General features: G+C 42.4%; 1 protein-coding gene across 3 annotated transcripts in view; it reads left to right on the top strand.

Moving 5' to 3' along the window:
* INTS9 (integrator complex subunit 9) overlaps positions 1-15,292 on the top strand; it is a 67,684-nt gene that overhangs the window by 26,441 nt on the left and 25,951 nt on the right. For all 3 annotated transcript variants that reach the window (XM_026066967.1, XM_026066965.1, XM_026066966.1), the window contains exons 9-10: positions 6,841-7,021; positions 8,766-8,826. In XM_026066967.1, coding sequence (XP_025922752.1) covers positions 6,841-7,021; positions 8,766-8,826 — 242 coding nt within the window. The remainder of the gene's footprint in view (positions 1-6,840; positions 7,022-8,765; positions 8,827-15,292) is intronic.

Genomic DNA, 15,292 nt, shown 5'->3' with positions numbered 1-15,292 from the left:
CTCAGTGGATTTCTCTTCCAGGAACTTGTTCAGCCTCCCCTTGAAACTGTATGAGTTCTCAACACCTGTGACTTCCTTTCCTAGGTGATGCATATGTTTGTGTGTGTGTGTGTGTGTATATATGTATATATGTGCGTGTGTGTGTACAGGCATACCTTGTTTTATTGCTCTTCACTTTATTGCGCTTTGCAGATATTGCATTTTTTACAAATTGAAGGTTTGTGGCAACCCTGCGTCGAGCAAGTCTGTCGGCACCATTTTTCCAACAGCATGTGCTCACTTTGTGCCTCTGTGTCACATTTTGGTAATTCTCGCARTACTTCAAACCTTTTCATTATTATTATATCTGTTATGGTGATCTGTGATCAGCGATCTTTGATGTGACTATTGTAATTGTTTTGGGGTGCCACAAACCGCACCCATATAAGACGGCAAACTTAATCGATAAATGTTGTGTGCGTTCTGCCTGCTCCACTGACCRGCCATTCCCCTGTCTCTCTCCTTCTCCTCGGGCCTCCCTATTCCCTGAGACACAACAATATTGAAATTAGGGCAATTAATAACCCTACAATGGCCTCTAAGTGTTCAAGTGAAAGGAAGAGTCGCACATCTCTCACTTGAAATCCAAAGCTAGAAATGATGAAGCTCAGTGAGGAAGGCATGTCGAAAGCCGAGACAGGCCGAAATCTTGGCCTCTTGYGCCAAACAGTTGGCCAAGTTGTGAATGCAAAGGAAAAGTCCTTGAAGGAAATTCAAAGCACTACTCCAGTGAACACAGGAATGATAATGATAAGAATGCAAAACAGCCTTACTGCTGATATGGAGAAAGTTTTAGTGGTCTGGATAGAAGATCAAACCAGCCACAACATTCCCTTAAGCCAAAGCCCAATTCAGAGCAAGGCCCTAACTCTCTTCAATTCTGTGAAGGCTGAGAGAGTTGAGGAAGCTGCAGAAGAAAAGTCTGAAGCTAGCAGAGGTTGGTTCATGCGGTTTAAGGAAAGAAGCTGTCTCCATAACATCAAAGTGCAAGCTGAAGCAGCAAGTGCTGATGTAGAAGCTGCAGCAAGTTATCCAGARGATCTAGCTAAGATGATTGAGAGGGTGGCTRCACTAAACAACAGATTTTCAATGTARATGAAACAGCCTTATATCAGAAGAAGATGCCATCTAGGACTTTCATAGCTAGAGAGGAGAAGTCAATGCCTGGCTTCCAAGCTTCAAAGGACAGACTGACTATCTTGTTAGGGGCTAATACAGCTGGTGACTTTAAGTTGAAGCCGATGCTCATTTACCATTCCAAAAATCCTAGGGCCCTTAAGAATTATGCTAAATCTACTCTGCCTGTGCTCTATAAATGGAACAACAAAGCCTGCATGACAGCACATCTGTTTACAACATGGTTTCCTGAATATTTTAAGCCCACTGTTGAGACCTACTGCTCAGAAAAAAAAGATTCCTTTCAAAATATTACTGCTCATTGACAATGCACCTGGTCACCCAAGAGCTCTGATGGAGACGTACAACGAGATTAATGTTGTTTTCATGCCTGCTAACACAACATCCATTCTGCAGTCGATCAAGGAGTAATTTCGACTTTCAAGTCTTATTATTTAAGAAATACATTTCGTAAGGCTATAGCTGCCGTAGAGAGTGATTCCTCTGATGGACCTGGGCAAAGTAAATTAAAAACCTTCTGGAAAGGWTTCACCATTCTAGATGCCATTAAGAACATTTATGATTCATGGGAGGTCAAAATATCAACATTAACAGGAGTTTGGAAGAAGCTGATTCCAGCCCTCATGGATGACTTTGAGGGGTTCAAGACCAGTGGGGGAAGTAACTGCAGATGTGGTGGAAATAGCAAGAGAACTAGAATTAGAAATGGAGCCTGAAGATGTGACTGAATTGCTGCAATCTCATGATAAAACTTTAACAGATGAGGAGTTGCTTCTTATGGATGAGCAAAGAAAGTGGTTTCTTGAGATGGAATCTACTCCTGGTGAAGATGCTGTGAACATTGTTGAAATGACAAGAAAGGATTTAGAATATTACATAAACTTAGTTGATAAAGCAGTGGCCGGGTTGGAGAGGATTGACTCCAATTTTGAAAGAAGTTCTATTGTGTGTAAAATGCTATCAAACAGCATCGCATGCTGCAGACAAATCCTTCATGGAAGGAAGAGTCAATCAATGCAGCAAACTTCATTGCTGTTGTATTTTAAGAAATTGCCACAGCCACCCCAACCTACAGCAGCCACCATCCTGATCAGTCAGCAGCCATCTGCATTGAGGCAAGACCCTCCATCAGCAAAAAGATTACGACTCACTGAAGGCTCAGATGGTGGTTAGCATTTTTTAGCAATAAAGTATTTTTTAATTAAGGTATATACATTGGTTTTTAAGACATAATGCTATTGCACACTTAATAGACTACAGTATAGTGTAAACATAACTTTTATATGCACTGGGAAACCAAAAAATTTGTGTGACTCGCTTTATTGCGATATTCGCTTTATTGCAGTGGTCTGGAACTGAACCCGCAATATCTCTGAGGTATGCCTGTATATATGTGTGTGTATATATATATATGTATGTGTGTGTGTGTGTGTGTGTGTGTGTATAAATAAAAGCTATATATTTGTATGTATGTATTATGGGTTGTGTTTCATTGTTTTCAAACATTTTAGTGCTATTACCCTTATGAGTTGTGACAGGTGAGCTTAGGTTGCCTTGCTGCACCAGATGTGCTGCCCTTCTCTGTCCCTTCTGGATGCATATGGGGGTTACTGCCCCCATGACAGATGGAAGCACGATAACAACCTACCATCTTACCTTAACCCACCAAGAAGGTGGGTTTGAGCTGAGGTGCTAGACTTTGTACTGGGGTGGCTGAGGAGTGGTATGTGYTGCCTTACTGCCAACTCTGCTGCAAGGTCTTACTGTCCAACAGATGTGCTCTTGCAAGAAGCGTGGAGGTCGCTGGTATCTCAAACTGCAACAGCTATTTACTAAGTGAACAAGCRTGACACTTTTGTTAATTATAATGTTTTTAAAATATTAAACAAAGTCTTAAAGCTGTAGCTTGGGCCAAAGCAAAATCCAAAAGATGAATGCGTATAAATAAGTGTGTTACATGCATAGATACAGGTGAGTGTTATCTGCACAAGTTGCTCTGGTTTACGGAAATATTCTGAACTATTAGGAAGGTTTTGCGGTCTTCAAGCCAGCTTCTATCTTGAATGAAATAAACTCAGAGAAATCAGAAAACCATTAAAGATCAAAGGAAGATACAATGTTAAAAGGATGCCACTGTAAGAATCTGGAATTTGAGTGGCATTTGCCAAAAACTGCAGTGACTTGGAGAAACTAAATGATTCTATAAAGAAGCAGTGGTAGGGCTGACCCTTACTTGACACCAGCAGTATTACCAGTAGTATTTACACATCCACCCCAACACCAAGAGAAGAAAATAGTGAATCAGTTTTCTTGCAGATGTGCAAAAAAGTCCAAAAAAGCAATAGGTTACTGTGAAAAGCAATTGAGTAGGCAAAACTGATCACAGTGATTTTCACATATTTTTTGCATTTCAAAAATGTTCAGAGGACTTCACAAGAAGCTGAAAATATACTAGCTAAAAACTCTAAAGCAGACACTGGAAATTTCCCAAGATGTGTATCATAAGGTAATGGCATGTTTGTGACTAAGTGTTGGTAAGCACAGAAATGGAAGCGTGAAAATTTCACCTTCATCTCAGTTTTCATCCCAGCATGTAGGGTCGTAGACGCTGATTCCCGTTATTAGCGAGTCACATGCGTGATTTCCTCTCCACATTGTGTGTGCTGTACTCAAACCCTACTTTGTCACGTCTCCAAGTTCCTCTGAGTGTAGCCCAAACCCCTTTTTTCCTGTGCTCAGCACTGCAGCACCAGCACTCTGCAGCTTGAGAAAAGCAGTTGTATTTTTAAATTGCCTTGGGCATCATCAGCAAAATTGCCRGACTCTTGTGTGTAGGGACAGTTTGTGATATCTTGTTTGTGTGTGGTCACGCACGTGTGTGTGTGTGTGTGTATTTATATAAAGCAGAAAAGAGCACAGTTGGCTCTTCAGGTGCCAGCTTGACCTTGTGGTGGCAGCTGTTTGAAATGAAAGTATCTCATCGTGAGCTGTAAATTGAACRACTTGTTATGGAGCCACTGAAGAAGACTAAATTTGAAATGCCAAGATTATTATACAATTTTTTTCAAGAGAGTACATCCATCAGTCACAGAGATAAATTGGGCTTTAAACAGCTTTCAAATATACATGTCCTCTTACTGACAACTGTGGAAAGTTGTCCTAGTGGTACGGAAAGCCAGATTGGACCTGTTACTTGCATAGAAAGTAATACACTTGTAAATTTTTTAATTCCTGTTTTAGACAAGCTGGAGGGTAATTCTTATCCCTTGTATGGAACCACTTAAGAGCCCCTTCAAGAACTAGTGCTCATTTGAGCTGAGCGCCACGAAAATACATAAACTTGCACCAAGGAAATGAGTGGTGTATTCTAATCCAAAAAATGGTTACACGGTCTTGTCTGTAGTGGTATAGCCACATTGCTGTCTTTTCCTGTCCTGGGGCCTAGGATCAGTCCCATTTTGAAGCTSTGTCACTGTGCGGCCAGGAACATGAAATTCAAAGGGCCAGCAAGCCTAGTGGGTAGGGCAGCTGGATGGAAGAGTTCTCCACTCCCTGGACTGCAATTTTATATTATTATTAGTTATTGGTAACTAGCTCTGTAGTTTTCCTGGCAATAGAAACTCAAGCCGGCATCTGCCCAAATGCCTGACCCTCCCTTATTCTCTGTGGCCCAAGGAATCTTGAATTTCTAGTTGTTTTTGACAGAAGAGGCTTGAGGTTCCCGTAGCGAACCAATGGCTGCTGGGAATGGAGAGCTGTGAATTCAAACTCCAAGGCTTGGGCATGTCACCCGAATTTTCCGTGACCTGGACAAATTCTTTAACCAATCCAGTATTAGATGAAAGATCTTCTGCCTGCCTCTTCAAAGGGAAGAGTGAGCCATTTGTCTTAGCTGGGCGAAGCTACTTGGTGCCCGAGTCAAGGGAGAAGGCGGGCGTTCTGCCTGGGAACCTGTTTCACGGAGACCCTTGCCGTAGTGTTTCAGCTGGTAGCTCAGCTCAGGGCAGAGACACAACTGCTGATGAACCCCTTTCCTTAGCTTTTCTGGCTGATCACTAATGCACCCTGCACCGCTGTTTCTGCCCCACGCAGCATCCTTGCTGCTGTGGATCCCACAYGGTAAGTACTTACCTTTCCTCTTTCTGCAGGCAGAATTCTTGGGTGCGTAATGAAGCAGCGTGAATTCTGTTCCTGGAGTCAAAGGCTTAACTCTCAGCCTCCAGAAGGCTTTGAAAATATCATTCTTAATCTTCTCATGCCTCCCTTCACATCCTGCTTACAGACGGGATGGTTTAGCTTTGCCCGTATAAGAGGGATAATATAACACATTGCTGGGACGTTTTGTAACGTCTCAGGTTCTAGACAAATATAAAGTATTGCTATTCCTGTTGACAAATATTTTGATGGTAGTTTGTATGTGACCCAGAGAGAACCTAGGCAGTAAACCCRCCTCACTGCAGTTGATGTTGTATAATTCAGTTCTGATACAGTAGGTGTCTTTGACTGCTGTTTGTTGTTGAGAGCAGCATGTAATAGGCACTGACTCCTGAAAGGAGTTAAGCACCTTAAATGCATATGAAAAATCCTACTACAAGGTCTGTGCATCTCCCTAGGCTCCGTAAAACCTTTAAATATTTGGCCATAAAAATCTTCCTTGAACGTGTAGGTGGGGCAGAAAGACCCTTAATGTGCTAGATGCATACCCCATCAGAGTTTGCAATAAATTGAAGCCAAGGAAGTGATTATGGCAAGATTTAATAGATGCGTTTTCAGCCTCTTTCACAGCTTTTTGTGTAATGCCTTCATGCATAATGTTACTGTTGCTGCATTGCAATTAACATCAGTCGATGGTTTTACCCCATGGCCACAGATGAAATCCTAGTGAGGCAGCAATTGCTCAGCGAGCTGAACAAAGTATTTCCTCTTTCCCATAAGGTACAGCATTTTTGTAATTCGTTCTGCCAAAAGAACAAAATGTTTGCTCTGTCCTTGCTTTTGCTGTTGTACTCTGATTTGTCTTGATTGCAGAGAAAGCCTCTTTTTCTTCTCTTCATTTTCTCTCTAGTCCCATACCGTCTACGGTTTGCAGAGGTTTTAAATTGTTCTTGTTATGTTCAGAGGAAATAGAAATATTTAGAGCTTTTAAAAAGGAAGGACACTCCTCCACCCGTCCCCCACTTGTAGCTCGGAGGACAGTTTGAAATCGCTGGATCTTCAGGCATTCATGTAGAGTAGTGAAAACTGAGTACAGACAAGTTTACCGTGTGTGGTGCTTTCAGCCRAGGCCTGCGACCTGTTGTGCTGCCCCTCTGCATGGACAGCTAATAGACGGAGCAGGGATTATTTTGATGGGAGGATGCTGTGTCCTTTCGGACAGGATTTATCCTCATTGCTGGTGCAAGACTGCCCTCTCGTGTCAGGAGTTTCGTATGTGCTCAGTCTGTTGTGCTCCCCACAGCTAATGGAGCATCGTTCACTCCACTGAGCCTGGAGAAGGCAGTCGATGTACTGAATGAGCAGAAGCGTTCGTATGCGTACAGTATTCTGCTGATTCACGCAACGGCTTCTTTCTATACCGTGTATAATGTTTGGATTAAAGGAACTCTATTAAAAAATTTAAATATGAACCCTGTTTATTGATTTTTCTTTTTCTTTCTCCCTTAGCTATGACTGTCCGGAACGGAGGAAATGTACTGGTTCCCTGTTACCCCTCAGGAGTAATATATGATTTGCTGGAGTGCCTGTATCAGTATATTGACTCTGCSGGACTCTCCAATGTCCCTTTTTATTTCATCTCACCTGTTGCCAACAGCTCCCTCGAATTCTCCCAGATCTTTGCTGAATGGTAGGTGTTAATAAGCTGCTTCATCAGGCTGAATTCACACATCCAGCTATGGTAAATAGGTATATGCAGGTTATGTCTACTTGACATATTCTAATATATACTTGATTGGAATTGAGAACACGTTTCTTGAGTCACAAGCTTGTGCGTCTGTGTGTAAGTAGATGTTCTATAATTAGGGAAGCATCGTTTCCTGTAGAACATACACTGAATGTGCTTACAAACTCAAATAGTCTCTGCTTTTTGGTACTAGCACTGGTGACTGAATGATATACCTGACTTGAGTGACTTTTAGCTGTGCCTGCTTGCTCATCCAGTGCCCCCAAAACTGTACCATGGTCTCCCTATTTAAGCAAAATAGATTTTTCAGACTTTTAAGGTACTGAGTCATGGAAAGGGGGACCCGACCACTTGTGATTGTTCCTAACTTCTCACATACCAAGAGGGGCTGTAGGTCATTAAACAGAGTGAGTTAGCTTTCCCTGCCTTTCTTCGTCTCCAGGAAGAGACATGGTTTATAGTTAAACAGTTATTTGAATCGTACTTAAGTGGTGACTTCATTTCAGTTGTGGCTGAAGCGATAGCTGCATGGTTCTTGCTGTAAGAATCCTTGGCCTAGATACTGCTGTCAGAACAGGAGTGTTCCAAGTGTTGGTTCGGTGGCACAGCGGGTCTGAGTGCAGTGTGCAGGTGAAGCTCTTGTTTCATCTGCTGCGTCTAGCTGGCATGATTCAGACACCCAAGTGTTTAGACACCATTTACTTGATCTCTACTTCTCTGTAGTGCCTTATCTTCAAAAGTCAGCACGGACGTTAGCAAGTCTCCAAACACATGTGTGTAAGGTAAGTGTTTTACCTGAGTGGAAATGGAGGCAGAGGTTATAATGTCTCTAAAACAGAGGTTTGGGGTCAGAACTGGGACTGAAATTCAGGGATTTCAGCCTTTCAGTTCTACTCTTTAGTCAGCTAAAAGAAATTTCCTGTTCTTAGTATCTCAGAATTTATCAAATTTAGTTTGACCCAGACTCATTGCTTTGTAATAAAGTGAAGAATATATGAGATGGGTAGTCTTTCCCAGAAAAAGCCACCAGGACAGTGTCACTACAGATAATTGTAACATCACATAGGCTCCGACAAATCTCTTCCTTAGCTCTTGTAATAGGATGAATCAGGAGTGTGACTAGAGCCAGTTAACAACTTTTAGTATTTGTGTTCCAAGCATAAATGACTCATATAAAATAGTGGGTAACAGTGAGCATTATACATTGATCAGAGGCAGGTTGCCAACGTTATAGTTGTWGTAATAAAATGTATAGGAGAACTAGATTATAATGAACAAAAGGACCAAGTCATTGCTGAGAAGTGGGTTGAGGCAAGTGGAATTTTTCTRATGAAGGATGATCTGGCTTTGCAAAAATTGCTGAGGTCAGACTATGAAATGGCATGGACGTTGAGTTGCAAACTTGTCTTCAACAGCAAAGGGGCTCTGTTGCATAGTGTCTACAAAGTTACTTTTAGTCGTCTTGCACCTTTTTTAAGTGGTCTTGTTAAGACTGAATCCTTGTGTCCCATAGGTGTTGGTCCTTTAAACACAAAGATTGGAAGCAACAAAATAAATAAGTGATTTTGCATCTGGTACACAGATATGAAATGTCTTTCTCCAGGGAAAGCTTAACAGTAGATGGCAGCARATCCTGCGGGATGTTCTGCAGGTCTCTAACCCAGCTTATTTTCCTTTTCTTGTAAAGGTTGTGTCACAACAAACAAACAAAGGTTTATCTTCCAGAACCTCCCTTTCCCCATGCTGAGGTAAGTAAACCATGGTCTTGCTGTTTGCTCTGATCTCAGAGTGAGTGGATTTCTGGAACCCAGTTCTGTGTGGCTGTTCTGTTCTTCTGATTAATGCTTCCATAGCTATTTAATAGTTTTGTGTCATTATTCTTACAAGGGTTTTTTTCTGTGATTAATTTTGGGGGTGTGGGAGAGGAATGCAGGATGGTGTTCCCTCAATTCAGAAATTACCGTGATGTTTATAACTTACATATGCTTGCCTGTTTTACTTCTCYCCCGCAGAAGGCTATGTGGTGTACACATGGATGAGTATTTGCTCATATCAGATTGCAACCACACATATTCCTTTTGTCCAAGCAGTTTATTTCAAAGTGTGTAAAACTAAGAGCTCGTTATCAGAGACAGCTTAGTCATCCCAGCTCCTACCTCCCCAGCTGGAACAGGCACCATGTTATCTGCTGCAGGAGAAAGGACATCTTGAAATAGAGGTTTGATAGAAAAAAGTTAAAGCTTGCAGCACTGGGTGCTGTCATTGGCAGTTTTATATGAAAGGACTTGAGCTAGCATCTTGGCGAAGCAGGTAGGAATAAGGGTCCTCTCTTTTGGAGGGATCTTCTCAGTAACAAAATACATATTTTGAGGAGATGTTTTAGCCAACCAGACATTCAGTAAATGTGGCCTAACTCCTTCCTTCAGAGTTATCTCATATATCAAGAGAGGGAATTTTCTATTTTCTCCACTGGGAACAGGCAGATGGCAGTAAATGGGAGGCAGGCCGGGAAAGGGAGAGATGAGTCTGAGAAATGATTTTGGTTAAATTGTGCTCTTGTGAGGCAGCGAGCCACTTGTGGCATGCAGTCTTAGGAAGTGGCTCTTTTACTTCCTGTGATCCAAACTGTGCTTGATGGGATGTGCAGAGTGGCCATTGCAGGTTGAAGAGGCCAGAGATTAAATGCATTTTCTGGGAACTTTTTTTTTTTATCTCCCTCTGAGGGAACTTCTCCAGGGACTTGTTCTACTGAGCTGGAAATTTCCACTGCCTGTCCTGTATCATCCGTAGGTGCTTCAAAGGTGGTGTTAGAAGTAGGATCTGACGAGAAGCCCTCACTCTTTCCAGATGCTTGAATGCATTTCGGGCAGGATGTGCAGTGAATTAGGAATAGTCYGTCACCAAGGATAATGCAGATTGCACAGCAGGCTACCCATTCACCACCTTTTTTTTCTTACCCCAGTAAAACAGTTCCAAAGCTGATATGTGAATAGAAGACTCTGTAGCCATGCTGCTGGCTATGCTTTCTAATTTMCCCTGCCTTTCTGCTTTCCTTGTTGATCCACAGTGTCTTTGGTTTCACTGACATCCTGTATTCTACCAAAGGCTTTGCTTCAAAATTTTAGTTCGCAGCATGCATTGGAACTGGCAGGTTTAAGTGAAAGCCCTTCCAAAAATGAGAAGCCAAACATGCAGCTGTCAAAGACTGGATTAATTAACCCATCTTATATGATGGTTCTTTGTGTTTTATAGAGTGATAACTGTGTCCTCTAATTTTTAGGACATTTTAAACTCTCCAGAGGCCTGTCGATAACAAGATTCTGCCAAATTATTGTTTAGCTGTTCAGAAATTGCTCCTTGTGTAGCTCAAGGTAATTATCTAAGAAAGGATTCACAGCAGAAGATCATTTTCCTTGTGACAAAATGAAGTGCACAGAGGGAGTAATGTGACTGTTACAGCTACAGGATTGGGTTGACAAGGCCAAATCATACAGGCCAGGACCTGCAAAGCTAGGAACTTCTTATCATGAGATGCATAAATAGCTTTGTCTACTAGCTAGGCTCATGGATATCATTCCTAGGAAGCCATCCTTAGGCTTTCTGAATTTTTGCCTGAGGGTTCCCTTAACTGTTTAAATGCTAAATGGCAGAAAATAGTGTGTATCCACACCCTTGTGGCTCCCAAACTATTACATGACTGCACCCTTAAAGGATTTCAGCACAGAGTTGCCATCTGAAGCAAGTACTGCACATTTCACAGTAGGGCATCTAACAAGACTGAGATTTCCTGCTTGGGTGTTCAGTTACAGCTGCTGTGTAGATGCTGGAGGATGGAGAAGATCCTGCGAAGCGGAGTAACCTGCACTGGCCCCCCATGATGGACTAAACGACCTAATAGGTCTCTTCACTGCTAATTCGTGATACATATTGGCTGTTTTGGAAAGCCGGATTGCACAGTGGGAGGCAGTGGCCTTAGGCACATAGCAACACTCTTTCGAAAGCTTGACTAATAGCAAAACCGAAGCAAAGTAACACCCAGGCACAGGAAGACTGAGCCTGTTATTTCATTTAGTGCCTTTCTTAAGGTCATAAATCACTGAAGTTTAGACATGCTTGAGGACACCAGATCAGATTGCGCCTTTCTGCTCTGTGAAATGCCTGGCTTTGTTTCGGTTTGGTTTTAAACTATCAAAGCACATGGAGATTTATATAGATGATTGACGTGTAACACACAACCGTGCTTACCGTCATGTCCCCAGCAGTGCCAAGATGTCCATGTCAGGTATCCTGTGATCATCACATGCCTTTGATTCCTTCTTGCTACCCTTTGAGGGACAACTACAGTGAACCTTTTATTCCCGTAGTTTTCAGCTGCTTTGGGCTGCATTCCAGTTTTAGTGGTATCCACAGCTGGTTATGATTTAGTGCTGTCATATTGCTTCTAAGGCACGGGAGACGAGCTGTTTGGTTTTTCCTTCTAGGAAATACAGAGTTGGATCAAATAAAGTAAACAGAAAGTGTGTGGGGGGGGGGATCTTGCAGCTGACTCTGTATATGTAACTCATATTACATGAAACATCTATATAACCTCCTTTCAATATGATCTTTAACTAATTCACTATTTATCCATTGGCAGAAACCCAGTTTGCTTGTGCAAAGAGTATCCACAGAAGACTCAGTTGCTATGCTGTTTTGGTGTAATTTTACCAAACAAAATGGTCTTAATATAGAGCTGGCCTGAATAGCCTGACCGTGGCCATACTGTCAGTCTAGGAGAGAAGGAAGACCTGAACGCAAGGCTTCCTGTTCCAGGGTTCGAGCCTTGCTCAGCATCTGTCTTTTTGCCCTTGGTATCCGCTGTCTTTCTAAACCTCTGACTTCACAACCTCTGGAGTCAGGGATTCTGCTTAATAGCGCTCAAGAATTTTTTTAACGAGGATCAGAAACAGGCATTAAATAATCATTTCAATCGGGTAGGTTGTTCCTGGAGGATTGCCCTACTGTTTTCAAAGTAATGGTAGGCTTGCGCTATGTAAAGTATACGGAAATTGCCCGTGATGAAAGGATGTGCTTAGCTGCTCACTTRTTGGAAGAAAAGAGGGGATTACTCAGACATGCCTATTAGTTATTAGCTAGCATTAATAATGTGCCTGGCATGATACATCAGAGAGGGACAGGCCAGGAAATAAGCTTCTAATTATCTATAGAACAAGTCCAGCCCAGCACGCTGTCTGCTCCTGAAATTGGATGTTCTTATAAGCTATATAAACAGCAATATTTAAAAACAAACAAGGAAAAAATCCCCCAAACTGTTGACCTGCTCAGTCTCTTGCAGCAGTGAGTTCCACTGATGCCTTGTGAGTAATGTAGAGGAGCATTTATTTCCTTTAATCCGTTACAGTTGTATTACTTTTGCATCTCCCCTGACTGTCCCTTTGCCATTGTTACAAGAGGTAAATAATATCCGATGCATTGTCTTCTCTACCGTGATTGTTTTTATTTTGTCCTCTCTTACTCCTCTCTCTAAGCCAAGTTGTTTGAAGCTTTTTCATTCTCTCCGCAAAGAAATTTTTCCAAGTTTCTGATTTATGGTACCTGTTCTGAACTCCTCCTTGTTCTCCTGGGGGTGAATAAAACCAGACTCGCTGCTCACCTCTGCAGAGAACCCGAAACACTGCGACTCCCTCCTTCTTGCTTCCCCCTTTAATGCACTAGTAAATGTTTATTGTATCTCTTCCCACGCAATCACTGCATAGAATTTATTTGTCTTTGGGATGGTGATTTGTTCCCTCAAATCCACTTTGTGTGAATAGGGAATCTACTTTCCTTTTGCTGTGAGCGAGGTATATGGGCTAAAATGCTTCAGAGTTGTACGGGGAATTTGGACATCAATTCTTAATAAAGTTGGTATGAATGGGGTGTCCAGATTCTTGCAAATGCTTTCAGAGGTCTTAGCTGCCGTGTTTTAACGGGTGCACAAGCTAAAAGGGCATCTTTCTAAAGGTTTCTCTGCGATTGCCGGTGTAAGAGTTGCGGTGACTCTGCTGGGGGGAGGTTGGGATCTGGAGCAGGACTGCTGTAAACTCCAGCCAGTGACTTCTCAGGAGGAGAAGTGGGGAGAGGGAGTGCGGAAGGCTCTGCCCACTGCTTGTGCAGTTCCGTTTTTCCCCAGCAGCTACTGTGATGGGGAAGGGAGGGCAGGAGTGCAAACAGCAGTAATGCTGCAAGCTTCTGCTAAGTTAAAAACTAGATTTTCCAAATGTCTGTGAATCCCACAGGCTGGCCAAAGGAGATGGTGACTTTCACTTCCAAGACGCTGCTCCAGTTATATTCTAGAGTCTGCTGTCTAAACAGGCTTGGATTTCAGCCCCACAATGCCCACCTGACATAGGTGGGAATTAAATCAGTGATTTGTTTTGCTTAGAAATGCTTCCTTGATATCCTGGAACCAAATTGTAGTGTTTTACCAAATTCCATGAGGGCATGGTAACATCTCATCCTAAGAGCCACAGCCAAAGTCGCCTCCCTTCCCATTTTGACCAGAAATCCTGAACTGTAAACCCTGCACCTCGTGTGGAGGCAGAGGCTTTATAAATGAATAGTTGAATTGTTCTAGCAAGGCGAGAAAAGAAGCTTTCGCTCGTTTTCTCTCTCTGTTCAATGTTTACATAGCGGATTTCAGGCTATAAAGATAGCGAATCCAGCCTTTACGCTTCCCTCAAATGCCCACAGTAGAAAAATTTAAGAGGTAATTTATATTGATCAATATTTGTAGAGATGGTATTTTGCTAGTGGAGGAAGAATTTGGATTTACTGCCCTCTTAATAAGACTCTGTTAGGAACACCAAGGAGGAAAGGCTAGCAAATGCCTGCTTTTCTGACCGAAAATAGCTCAGGTGGGAGTAATATTGATTCCATGGTCTTAAATATTAGCATTTGTCTTCTTCGTCTCTGCTTTCCCCCCTCCGTATACCAGTTCCTGCATATTACATTCAAAGCAATAAATACTCAGAACCAAGTGACGCAGGATTATACAGCATTAGGCCTCTCTCCACATCGGCCTTAGGAAGGGAGTGAGGGAAGTGAAGTTAATAGGTGCATCGCTCATTTTTCGATCAGAGCCACGTCTGTCCAGAGTTGTGGATACAGAGCATGCGCACGCACACGGAGGAAATAGCAGTGTATTTTGGCTCACTTCAGTAAGGGGTACGCAAGGACTCTGGAGATTTATCCCTTTTGTAGCAGCAGTTACTGACCCTGTAAATCAAGTGTACTGCTTTAAAGGGAAGCACAACCATTGGGGATTTAAAACAACACAGCTCTGCTCAGTCTCGGTTCAGTACTTTACCATCCTCTCTATCTTTTAAGCTTTCTGTCAATAACAGCTATTTCTGTAGAAAGATGCTCTGAATGTTGTTTCTGGTTTCCAGAACTCAGTCCACTTTTGAAAATATGGATTGGCTAAAGGCCAGACACTGGTTTTGGCCCAGGCTTGGTACAGGTTGGAGATCTGGACATGACTCAGTAATGAGTGTTGTGCTTACACAGCCCATCTCATCTCTCGGTACCAAACATCTGTACAGATCATTACAAATTGAGTCCTCTTAATGATTTATGAAGATTCGTCGGACCTGTTCTGCAAGTCCAGCTCCATATATTTTTGATTGGGTAATTGGAAAAGATTTTGCTCTAGATACTGGAGTCTACCAGCTGCTTTATTACTGGAGTGAGTAGAATGTCCCTAAACTTGTTTTTGTGGCCTTTCAGCCCTGCTGCATCTCACTGTTAGGATCAGAGACTGTGAGCTTGGATGTGGAGCTTCACTACACCTATAAAGATCTCCAAAGACAGGGAAAAAGAAGATGAAAAAACACCACACACTGCCTCAGGGCATGGTGCCGAGGATTCAACATGTGTCCCTCTTCCCTCTTGAGCTAGCACAGTGCACCCCAGTTAGAAGCAGTGCGCCCCAGCGTTGTGCCGGAGGATGTTGTGTTGCCAGAGATAAAAAAAGAAAAAAGAAAAACAACACACTAAGCCCCAGGTCCTGAAGACTGGATCAGAGAACCTGTGTCTCTCTTCAAAGTAATAGGAAGCAATTTGAAGCTGCCATAAAGCTTTGAAAAGGATACCGCTTTTTATGTTTATAAAGATACAACAAACATTTGTATAGGTTTAGCGGTGAAATAGGTTGTTGATAATGCTTCTGCGCTT

Source organism: Apteryx rowi, unplaced genomic scaffold, assembly GCF_003343035.1.
Source record: "Apteryx rowi isolate R43461 unplaced genomic scaffold, aptRow1 scaffold_251, whole genome shotgun sequence".
NCBI classification, from domain to species: Eukaryota; Metazoa; Chordata; class Aves; order Apterygiformes; family Apterygidae; genus Apteryx; species Apteryx rowi.
This window is presented reverse-complemented; position numbering and strand designations above follow the sequence as displayed.